At 38.9% G+C, this 12,463-nt stretch overlaps 1 protein-coding gene across 1 annotated transcript; it reads left to right on the top strand.

Annotated features, from left to right (window-relative positions):
* Positions 1 to 2,031: 2,031 nt before the first annotated feature.
* Positions 2,032 to 9,521, top strand: btg1 (B-cell translocation gene 1, anti-proliferative). The gene is made up of 2 exons (XM_082166707.1): positions 2,032 to 2,430; positions 6,243 to 9,521. Exons 1-2 carry the CDS (start codon positions 2,286 to 2,288, stop codon positions 6,644 to 6,646), a joined length of 549 nt encoding a protein of 182 aa, XP_082022833.1. The 5' UTR covers positions 2,032 to 2,285; the 3' UTR covers positions 6,647 to 9,521.
* Positions 9,522 to 12,463: the final 2,942 nt, after the last annotated feature.

Here is a 12,463-nt window from a genome sequence, read left to right as displayed (position 1 = left end):
ATATATATTTATATATATATATATATATAACAAATAAATATAAATATATATATACATGTATATATATAAAATACATTATTATATATTAATTCATGAGTGAATATTAATTGTAATATTTTATAAACGCACGTATATATGTGTGTGTATAATTGTACATATAATAATATCTAAAATAAAAACAAATTTAGTTTACAAATTATTATTCATTTATAAATGTATTATAATGATACGTATAATATAATTAAATATTAATATACATTATTAATTTAACATTTAATTCATTAACGTTTAGACCTGAGTTAACATTCTGAGTTAACTGATCAAAGTTTTATCTATGTCCTTTTAAACATATTTCTAGTCTTCCTCCCTTCTATTTTCAATGTTCACCTCTGTTATCCCTCTCTCATGTTTACTCACTCCATCAGCCGCGTCAAGGGGAAAGATTGCGTCAGTTCTAACGGATGAAGTCAATATTCTCCAAAGAGAGGTCAAGAGCGAGGGATGAAGAAATAACGGCGTAATAAAACATTGTCTCAGTCAAGTGATTCCACAGCTTGTCTTTATATTGGTGTTGTCTTTCACACCTCATTCACCTTGAGAAAAGTGAGAAAGGAGCTCAAACTCACATATCACATGTCTCCTTTTCTTCTGTTCCCTGTCACGGTCATTCTTTTCTCTGAGGAATCTGTATTCCGGTAATGGGACAGTAATTGTCAGAATGGCTTGTTTAATATGGGGTATCACTGTTACTTTTGAGGCATGATGGGCTATGAAAGACTAAGTATAGGACTGTTCTGGTTTCAGCGTTAACATTTAGAGTCAGTTCCCCCACCGTTAAAATCCCACCTAAAAGAAGCAGGGAAAGCTGATCTCACAGCCCTTGCAAAATGCATGAATTCCTCTCATCCCTTCGAGCCCCTTGGACTTGTGGGTGGAGTGAGGGCAGACATAGTGATGTTGTGATTAATCGCTGCCACTAAAATTTTTATTATTTTCAGTCACGCTGAATTTTTCCAGCGGCGGGCGGCTTGGCTGCCATGTTTACCTGAGGCTTTTGATTCAGTCGTCTCTGAAACACCCATGGGAGGATTGTTGCATATTAACTGTGAAACAAGGTTTCATGGACTTACTTTAAAATATTGTGATCAAATATAATCAAACGGTTGCCTAATTCTATAGTGACTTGCAGTTATTTTTTGACATTGGCATCAAAGAGATTTGCAGAGATGATCAGGCAATTTCAGAATGTAGTCATTTGCTAAATACTGCCGTTAGCTGGTCTTGGACCAACCAAGATGTCAGTGTAATTGAATGATAGGTGTGCAGGGCAGGTCGGGTTGAGGCTTGAGTCAGCACTCGCTAGTTCAGAGGTGATTTGCCTTTGGCCACAACAGAAAAAGCAACAGAATTGGGTCAGAATGTTCCTTAGTCCCTTTGAAACACCTTGCAGTGGTTTATCCCACTGGTAGGTAAATACATAGCCACATACAAACATCCTCCTAAACCCGCTGTTCTGAATGCCAAGGTTTCTCTCAGGGATGAAAACAAGCTGTGGAAATGTACAGGTCCATAACCTAATCACACAGACATAGGCCTACATTATTAATATTATTCTATATTTTTGTCTCTTTGGTCAGAGAACTTGTGGTTGTGTAGGATGTACAATGTGTCCATTTTAAAAGACTAGTACACTAGGTTGGGTCTTCCCCTTGAAGTGAGTGGGGAATTCCAAATATCACTGCAGAAGTTACTAATGACGCCTCTCTTAAATGACGGTCTGAGCCGTTATTATACGTGGGTTATGTATAGACATTTTGTACATGAAATTCAAGTCGGTTATGTTGTGGTTCAGAGGAAGGGGTTAAAACCTCCATCCAGCGCTTTTTTCACATGCTCTGTTTATTTCTAGAGTTGTGACGTAATGAACCCACTCCTCCGCGCATACGTCACCTCGCCAAAACGCGGTGATTGGCTGGTTGTTGTTGCTGTTGTTGCTGGTGGTGGAGGGGGCATTACATAAGCGCTGCTCGCTTTCATTTCTGTCTACTCTTCTGGAGGACTGTGACCGAGGAGGGTGGTGCCCACCTCTATGTGTTTATTCGGACAAAACAACCCCAGTCGAAGCACTGTACCGTCCTGGAACACGTAGCACTCTCCGAGTTTTTCCTTCATCGACAAATAAATGCTCAGCATAGGCATCAGAGAACTAAAACACTCGAAAAACAAGGATCATTTTGCAAACGGAAACAAAAGCGCATTGGCCATACAGCGCACGGAGCCTCTCAATGCATACCCTCTGTGCCCGAGGAACGATGAAGCCAGAAATAAACGCCGCCGTCGGGTTTCTGTCGAGATTCCTGCGGATTAAAGGACATGTGAACGACAGACAGCTCCAGACATTCAACCAGACCCTACAGGACATCCTGGCAGGTAAGTATCTTTCTCTACACACGGATATGAACTTCATTATATCCACGTTCTATTCATGCGTCGTTTGTTTTGTGGAAAATGTGGAAAACATCGATCTCTTTGTTTATCAGTTAATTTATGTGCTTTGGCCACATAGGCGGAAGCGCGCGGACGCTTTGCGCACAGGCGAAACCCTCGACACAAACAGAGACCCAAAGAAAGACTTAAAAGGACAAAAGATAGACATGTTTATAAACGTGTGTGTATAGACAGAGAGGAAATCGTAATTAATAGCTCAGTTTATCGACGGACTATTTGTGTAGTTCATAAAATGGATGCATTGGGTTCATATGGCAAGCCGATTTAACATTTATTCCATTAAACAAATAGGTATGTTTTTGTTAAAATTACTTGGCCTATTTTTGATTACTAGAACACAATCAAATAGTGAATCGATTCTCACTAGTAAGTACTTAAATATTGGCTAGTATGCCTTTCATTTGTAACTATTTATTAGTAATCATTCCAGTAGTGAGTAATATCTATTTGTTAACTCAGTATTATTTATTTATTACATATTAGTACCTATTTGAATGCTACTAGTCACTAGCCTTAGTCACTATAAAGTGATTATTTGGTTTGGATTTGTTATTGGTAACAAACTAGATTTGTGCCATTACATTTTATGGAGAATCTTTGCTAGTTAACTTAATTAGTGAGATTGAGGAAAAAGTACTAATTAATATCAGATTACTGGGTAGTAATTAAAAAATATCTATACAATTAGATACTAGTTAGTTGTAAGGAATAAATGTTAAAATGGCTTGCCATATGCTGTTGGCAGTAAATTACGTAATGCACAGCAATACTGGAGATATGAAATGTATGGTTAATGTTTCATCTCTTTTGCACACTGATAATAGTGTGCATAACACACACTGTGCCTGTGTTTCGTTAATAAACATTTAAGTACACAGCGTTCTAACAACAAGTTGAATAGGCAATTTCGTCTGTTTTGTGTTCAACTGGAAATGTTTGTAGATGGAAAGTTTTAAATACATTACAATTCTTTACAATTTATGCTAGTTTTCCTAACAAATATATGATCAAATAAAAGAATAAAAGGTGTAAAGACAGAAGTAGAATAACAATTAATTATTATTGTTTAGTGTTAGCTATAAAAAATAATATCTGTTCTTTTAACGTTGTTGTCCTTTCCCCATTTTGTTTTACCACCCATCTTTTTCCTGTTTTTTTTTTGTTTTGTTTTTTTTACAGAACAGGATTTTGTTTAGCCTTAATTCCGACTCATAAGACAAAAACAATACTATAGAATAAAATGTGGTTTGCAATTGAAATAGCAATCAAACATAAAATTTACCAACATGGCATTACTATAATCGTAATAGAAGTTATTTTAGGTTATACACAAATACACGTGTTTGCAGTCAGATGTGGAACTAAATGTTTAAAGTAAGCTGTGTATTTATATAAATATTTTTTATTTAGTGTTATAACATTCTTTATTTTATTTTTGTTTTATTTTCCTCGTTTTGGGAAAAGGCAGTCAATAAATACTCTTTAGGTAAACAACTGATGTTTTGGCCCCAGTCAGACAAAATGGCCGTCGATGGAGGAAGCGAGGCTAGTGTTGGGGGTTTGGGGGCTAGTTGCACATCATCACATATTACTGTTCCAGAGGACTTCATAATGTTTAGATTTTCTCTTTCCTTCCCTTCTCGGCTGTCTCAACCCAGCATATGTCCACACAATGGAACAAAGACCCCTCATAATCCCCATAGGGTAGAAAAAGTGGGTTAGTTCCTTCTCCACACAGTTAAAATGTGTGTGTATAAGAAAGGATTGCCAGATTTAAAAATAAAAAAAACAGGTGTTGTGTAAGATGTATCTGAAAATCTGTCTCTGCTTCCTGTTCGCTAATCACATCACTAAATACACGTTCGTCACGGCTTTGTCCTAATTCCCAACCTTACAGCAAGCCTTGTTTCGCCAACAAAACTCCCTAATACAGCCACCGCACGGTCCAAAGGTTATCTTGATGTTGACGAGCAACGTTTTCACTTCGTTAAACATTTTGTACGTGTAGTACGAGCATTGTTGCGGTTTGGGTTCCATCCAGAGTTGTGGGTGGGTTGATTTGCATTGATCATTGTGTACAGGGCTTTTAGGAGAATGGGAAGGCACGTCACAGACGGTACACAGGCGTCATTATCTAACCCAAGTCTACAGGTGGCCTGCGGGGGCCTGGCTTATTTAAGAGCCTCACAAAGAGGCTTTGAGACCCATCCCTCCGTCTTCTGTTCTCCACCTGTCACCCAATACACCGAGCCAAAAGGGAAAGAAAATGCGATTGTGAAAAGTCTTTTTCTTTTTTGAAAAACAAGTCCTTTATGTAGGTTGTGACTGAACATTAGAAGTCATGCGTTTATGTTTAGCCTCACTTCTGAACATGCTCGCACGTATTATGAATTGGCTCAAAAGAAATGGACAAAATGTACTAGCAAAAAGCAAAGCTGATCCATTTGACACCGTGATGTTTGATGAAATCAGGTTGTTTTAAATGGGACACTTTGTCTTTAAGAGGAGGGTCCCTCCCCCTCCTGCTGCTCTGCCAGGACTTCAGCCTTTTGCTCTCCTTGTGTTTGAAGACTTTGTGACTTACAGGCCAAAAGGGGATTGAGCAATCAAATGGCCCTCTCTCTCTCCGTCACGTAGGCTTTTGACACAGATGGTTAATGGTTGTTTTTCTGTGTTCTACCAACAATCATTTCACACTGTGAAAAACATCCTTTCTAGATTGCTGCTACATTCGCTGCCTAACAAGGCCAAACTATCATATTGCAGAATGCGTGTTTTTTTAATACAGCGTTCGTTCGATTTATTATGGGTAGGGATAATAATTATTCCAGAATAACCAAGTTGATTTTCTTTTTGTTTCTAAACATAAGCATTTTGTAAGTCCTTTTCCATATAATATTTGTTTTATTGTTGTTGCTAGAACAACACGTGCATTCAAAAAAAATGTATGAAGGACTCTGAAACTTCATAATTTTTTATTTTTGAAAATGTTGGAATTGAAAGATTTCAAACTATAAAAGAAAATTCTGGAACTTAGTAAAGTGTACACAACAAAAAACTAACCGTTAACCATTGTCTTAGTGTCTACTAAGCTTAGGGATGCACAATATATTGGGACTATATAGGTTTTCGGGGCAATATTAGTAATATTACCTGAATATTATTGGCTGATAATGGATATTTAAAAATACATGTTCATTTCCACCTAAAATTATATGCAACACTCACTTAAAATTAATAGTGTTCTTTAATAACACTTGCCTAACACAACTTTTTACTTTTTAATAGAAAATCTAAAAAATAAATATCTTTCATGTACATTATAATTTAGCCTACATTTATTACACAAAAACAATTGGTATCAAATTATCAGTTTTGATATGCTACCCCAAATGAATTGAATGAATAATGTGTGAATATTATTAAGAAGAATATTCTTCAATAATACTCATAATTTAATAAGCAGAATTTATAGCAGATCTTAAAATAAATATCTTTCAAAAACATCATAATTAATATTTATAATTTACGACTACTTCATTTAACGACTTAATAATGCCCATGACTTATCGGCTATAGTTTTGATGTCTGTACAGTTTACAGTTGAATAAATAATTAGCAAGTTCCACATCTTACATAACATTTCAGTGAATTCATTTTTTGTTCATTGCTTTTTATTTATTAGTTTATATATGGATGACTACATAACCACCCCCTCTGTCTCTCTCCTACAGAGCAATACAAACACCACTGGTTCCCAGATCGTCCCAACAAGGGTTCTGGTTATCGCTGCATACGTATCAACCACAAGATGGACCCTCTGGTGGGACAGGCCGGTCAGCGCATTGGCCTGACCATCCAGCAACTCTACCTGCTGCTTCCTAGTGAGCTCACATTGTGGGTCGACCCATTTGAGGTGTCCTACCGCATCGGAGAGGACGGCTCAATCTGCGTGCTCTACGAGTCCCTCCCAATTACCAACGGAAACCCCGGCGTTACCACTGGAAACGGCCACCCCTCCTCCTCTGTCGCCCAGGTATCCCCCATGGTGGACAGTCGCATCAGCTGCAAGGAGGAACTAATGGTTTTGGGTCGCACCAGCCCCGCTAAACCCTACATGATGACTGTGTCCAGCTAAACGGTTCACAGAAATCATTTTTAAGAAATAAAAAAAGAGAGAAAGGAGAAGAAGAAAAAAAAACAGGATGTGTCCTATCGTCCAGGTGATGGAAACCTCGTAGGTTTAATTTTCACTCGTTTGGTTGTCTGTTCTGTTATTGTGTTGGATCTACCAGAGGCTCGACCCTGGGGCAGCTAATGAAGACCTGAAACATCGCCCGGCCCCCCAGCTCACAGAGGGGGCTTTTTCTGCTATCGTCTGTCGATGTTGACTTTGCACTTTCGCTTTCACGGTTTATGTTATCGCATAAACACAAACTCCCTCTAAAATGTTTAGGAATTGCACTCAGAATCCAATTTCATCATCTCTCCGTTTGCCGTCGAGCTGAAGCCCAGACCTTCGGGAAGCCGTGCCAGACCTGAGTAGCCGCTACGAGCCTCTTTTTTTCCTTTTTCTTTTTTTTTTCTAAAAACCTCACTTTTTTGGACCACAAAGCGGTACTTTTGTCTATTTTCTCAGTGTCTGGCACACAACCGGAGCTCCTTTTGGGCTTCAGGTCGACGTGAACCCGTTTCAAACCGCCTCCATCCTGTACACTGCCGCGATGGAATACCTGTGTCATACTGTTTCCCACTCTGGCCGTCAATGGCACTGTGATGCAAAGGTTCTCATGCTTGTAGCTTTTTCTAGGGGCTCCCTCCTGGATGAATGTAATTTCTAACAAAAAAAGAGAAAACAAAACAAAAATTGATGACAAAACATTTGATTTATTTAAGCCCCTTGTCATACCAAAATGAAAGATGTAGCAAAGGTTTTTTTTTTGTTTGTTTTTTAAACCTCGGAGCAGATGTGGTCTTTACTTTCTGCCTGGTTTAGAAAGGACCTTGAATGCACTTTTACATTTTTAGACTGTGTGGGATGACGTTTCGATTTGACCCAGCTGCATTCCATCGCGCACCTCGTCATTCAGTTGTCGTAAATCGCTTTCTCTGCTTGCGCTCTGCACAGGGCGACGTGGTTGCAATATTTTCAAAGCTGAGGGAGACATTTCAATCCCAGGTTGTTCTCTCTAGGCAATTTTATCCTTTCGATTGACTGATTCAGGCTGTTCGAGATTAGTTGTCAATCACTAGGACTTCATTTACGGCCAGTACATGGCCAACTAGAAAGGGCGTCGAAAAACGGACCAATGTTCCCATCTCCTCGCAGAATCACAGGGCCAGTGGTGCTCGGTTGTTACGGAGGGTGTCCCGACACACTTTCCAAACAGGCGTCACCGGTCTCAGTCTTAACTAGGAGTGCGCGGTCGAAACATATCACCTCCCTCTGTCGGCTGGGCGAAGGAGGGGGTAGGACCCTCACATCAGGGCAGCTACAATCCTCTCCGGCCCCCTTCTCGCAGCCTGGTGGAGAGTTTTTATGCCAGCACACACACACATACACACACCAAGCGCACTACAAACCCCACTGAGCCTTACGTACAGGGCCGAGTCGGGACGGGAAGAGATGCTAATACGGGATGCTCCTGGTCTCTGGCTGATTCTGTTTACATTGGTGTAAGTTGGTGGAAATAAGCGGGTTGCAGGCTTTGCGTGCGTTTATGTGTGCGACAAACTGCTCTTGCCTTAGCCGTTAAACTGCCGAGACAGGGTGCTGATGATCAGTCCTATGTGTGCTAATACTTTTGACCCTCGAGGACCATGGGTAACGCCGGGTTGTCGATGCACTGCCGTCCCTTTCTGTCTCGTTTTGGTCCAGACATTATTTTAGACGGGTGGAAAGTCTGTTTTTAAATCAAATTGACATTTTAAGCATGAGTCGAACCCTAATATTCGGACGCAATTCGCCATCCCACCCCTCTGAATGCTTTGAAATCTGACACGCGGCCCCCCTCGCCTGATGGTTTTACCTTTTGAAGCTTTTTAACCACATTCTGGTGATCTCAACCAAATTGGAACAGACAATTTAAGTGTTTTTTTAGATCTGCAGCTTTTAAACTACAAGCTACTTTTCCCCTCCCCCACCTCCACTGAAACAACATCAGCAAACTGTTTCTATTCTCCGTTTCAGTTCGGTAAATGTTTGCACACAAGTTTTAAGTATCGTTGTGAGTCTGAACTCTAGTATACTCGGAGGCAAGAGCACATGAAATGCACTAATAGGTTAAACATTGAAGTTATGTGACTTTGAGACCGAAGCGTCTCGATTGGAATGTATTGCCAAGCTCAGGCCACAGACATTCATTGAAACCCTTATGGATGTTAAGATGTGAAAAACAGAAGGGAATGATTCGGTTGGGAATTTTGTTGGTCATTTCAGAAGTGATTTGCGTTATTGCCACTTTCGCATCTGAGGTGGTTCCATATTTGTAGAATGTATTGTTATTGTACAACATATGGTAGACTAAGTACATAACCATACATATGGGAAGTGCCAATAATTGATATTTTGCTGTGTGTAGACGTGTTCCTTTTTGTATTTCATATTTTAACATGAATTCCTCTTTCATAAGCGAAGCCATTTGTGTTAGGAGTGTTGGAGAGGACCAAAGTTGTTTTGGTAATATAGAAATCAGTTTCCATGCTCTGTGCTGATAGACTTTCCGTGTTTGTTTTTTTTCCCTCTTTTCTTTTCTTTCTTTTTTTTTTAAATTAAAACAAAAAAGAAAAAATTCTGAGCAACCCAAGATAAAGCTGTCTGTATCTTGTGATTTTTTTCCCGTCTGTACATCTCTTGTGTTCATTATTTTCCTCATTCTTGGGTATGTTGTGATGAACTGCTGTAAATTTGTACAGTTCATGTAAATTGATTGTGCGGAAGTTGTACAGATTTCTATATTTTGGAAGAAAAGTTTTTTTCTCTGTAATAAAAGATTTCCTATCTTGGCAATGTTTTCCCGTGGATGTGGTCTTATTATTTATCAAAACACTCTGACATATGCTTTCATGTTTCATTAGGTAATTCTTTGTCTTCTTGGACGAAATTTAGTATAACAGCATGGGATGGGACAGTTTTGTATCACAGACCAGAGTATGCTGATATACGCTGCTCCAGTTCGGCCATTTTAGACAAATATGCCAGACGTTATTAGTAACCAGGCGCTGATTGAGAAAAATATGCCAGACGTTATTAGTAACCAGGACCTGCTTTGAGTTTTTCCTCTATTAGGACAAAGAAAGGAAGTCTGTATGGACGTCAGTAGAGAGCAGGAGTAGTGCAGCTGCGTTTAGAAAATAATAGACTTAACCAGCTTAAAGTTAATTATAAATGATCATTGTTCATTTAGCCGTTCTTATGTGAATGCTATAAACTATAAACATAATTTTTTCAATTATGCATGACGTTTATTTAATTTTAACTCAACGGGTTTCCTCACTTTTTTACAATTCCACTTAAAAAATTTTTTTTCAATTACACATGAAGTTTATTTACTTAATTTTAACGGAATGGGTTTCTTCACTTTTTTTAAGTTAGGTCATCTGATCACTTTTTTACAGTGTAACGACAGACGAAAGATATCATTGGAATCATTTGCTTTTTTTCATTCAGAATCCACCCGACCTTAAAGAGATTGAACATTTATTGTGGCAGACGACAATACAGCACTTGCCTATAATAAATAGAAAGTTAAAGTCTGTTGATGTGGATGATAATATTGTTATAGTTATCTTTATCACTCTTGGTGTGAACAGGCCTTTGGCCCTAAGGTTCAAGCTTCAGTTAGCAGTTAGCCATTGCTTGTAGGTGCTACAACATCACCAAAATATCCTCTGTACTATAATGAAATGCTAGCAATATGGTAAGCAAGCTAATAGTACTATTAGCTATATTGCTATTAGCTTCCTTACCATATTGCCAGTTTTTCATTGTAGTACAGAGGATATTTGATCAGTATATTTATTTCCTCAGTTGGGTCTTAAAAATGTGCAATAGGATTTATGTTTTGGATTTTCCCCTGGCTACTGCATTTTGACATCACTAGCTTAGGATAGTTGTTTGCACAATGTGTCCTTGTAGTGCTAATCAGCTAATTAGTCATTTTCCTGTGATTCTGTAGTCATTTATGCATCAAAAACCTAGATATAGAAAAGAGGGACATTGAGAAAAGATTAAAAACCCTTCCAGGGGTGTTGCGCTAGCTGAGCAGCTAACATGCTTAAAAAAGGAATGCTAATGCATAGCTTTCTCTATTATATGATTCTTTGTTTCATTGAGTAATATTCTTACATCTTACATCAAGTATGTTTGTCTATATCAGTACATTTTTTCTTTTGTGTTTGCTGACATGCAGGTTTTCAAAGATAATGTTCTCTAGCAAGAGCATATCAAATAAGTCACTACACACAAGGCATTGTGGGTGCTGTCAAAAAAATTAAAGTGGCTCACTCTCCAAGATTCTGTTTTCTGCTTGGTAGCGGTCTGAAATGGAGGGTATTTCGATTCAATGGACAAAAGACAGAGAATGGAAAGAGAGATGGGGGTGGGGAGAAGACGAGTATAACAAAAAAGAAAACGAAAGGACCTGAATAGCTGTTCGTGTGTCCTTTAGATGTTTGAACACTTGGAAAGCAGCGAGAGCGTTTGAAGCGGGACATCAATTCTGTAGGTGTGCATGTCATGTGACTCAAAACAGGTCCAATACATCTATTTACCTGCAGGCCTTGCCAGTTCAGAGTCGCCGTGCTTGTTTCCTACTCTGCTTAGACGCTTGAGCATATGGTTTTCCAGGGAAGTATGCATGCATGCGGTATACAACATCACAAACACACGGAATCTGGCACACGGAGCTTGAGATTGTGTGTAGATGCAAGACCGCACAGTAAAAACATATCTGTGGATTTGCTGTAAGTGTGTGTTCCTTCACACTGTGTGGCCTTTGTTCCGCTTTCTTTTCACTTCTGCCTTTCGGCGCTCAACCACCCTCTCGTTCTTCATCTGCAGCACTGGACCACAACAAAGAGGACCTGAGTGAAAGCAGCTGGAAGGAAACTGCAGTCTCTTTTTCACTCTGGGAGAGACTCACCTGGTTGCTTTCTCTCTCTCTCTCTCTCTGTGTGTCTTTCTTCTTTTATTCAGAATCTTTCTACTCCTGTCAGGTGCTACTTTCCTTTCATCCCAAAGAACAAACTGAATATTTTCTCTAGAACTGACACGATGTGCATATTCTTTTTGTTAATTATACATAATATTATGATCTGATCTGATAATATGATTTCTGCGTTGAAAGCGCCAGCATACCTTTGGCTTTCAAAAGCAGTTTTTCTGCCATGTATGTTTTTATATTTTTATGTGCGCAGTAGTTTATAAAGTGAGGGTCAGGAAAATGCCTGTTATCTGTTGTTTTTACACTTATCTTATCATTAGTGTTAAAGTCGTTACTCTTGCTGAAGACCAGGGAGCTGATAGCAAGGGTCACCAGTGGAGATGTCTCTTCTTTCCTGATGATATATTTCAGTTTGTCTATAATTTGTTTAAAAGACTAGGATTCACAGTTTAATTTAAACCAGAAACAGTTTTAGGATCGGAAAGAAAGAAGTTTGTAGAGTTCATGCAGCTCAAATGCCGTTGCCATTAAAAGCAAAAGAGAGACAAATCAATTACTAAGACTTTAGTATTGAGACATTGATCTCTTTTGCTGTGTTTGTCATTTAGGGAACTTCCAGATTTATATGTCACCTCGTTTTCTCTCTCTGTTTCTTTTAGGAATGTATGTTCCTGCTTTTACAGCGAGAGGAATGCTTAGAATAGCTGGGTACTTTTTTTTACAGGCCTCTCGCTCTCTGTTTCTCTGTCTTTCAGAAAGGTCTCTGGCCTGTGGTGTATGTGGTTAACTGC

Source organism: Leuciscus leuciscus, assembly GCF_965113295.1.
Source record: "Leuciscus leuciscus genome assembly, chromosome: 4".
NCBI lineage: Eukaryota > Metazoa > Chordata > Actinopteri > Cypriniformes > Leuciscidae > Leuciscus > Leuciscus leuciscus.
This window is presented reverse-complemented; position numbering and strand designations above follow the sequence as displayed.

Excerpts from the sequence above, each read along its gene's own strand:
- btg1 (XM_082166707.1), top strand. The coding sequence starts at position 2,286 with ATGCATACCCTCTGTGCCCGAGGAACGATGAAGCCAGAAATAAACGCC. Across the intron at positions 2,431-6,242 it reads CCTACAGGACATCCTGGCAG|AGCAATACAAACACCACTGG; the intron begins GTAAGTATCTTT and ends TCTCTCCTACAG.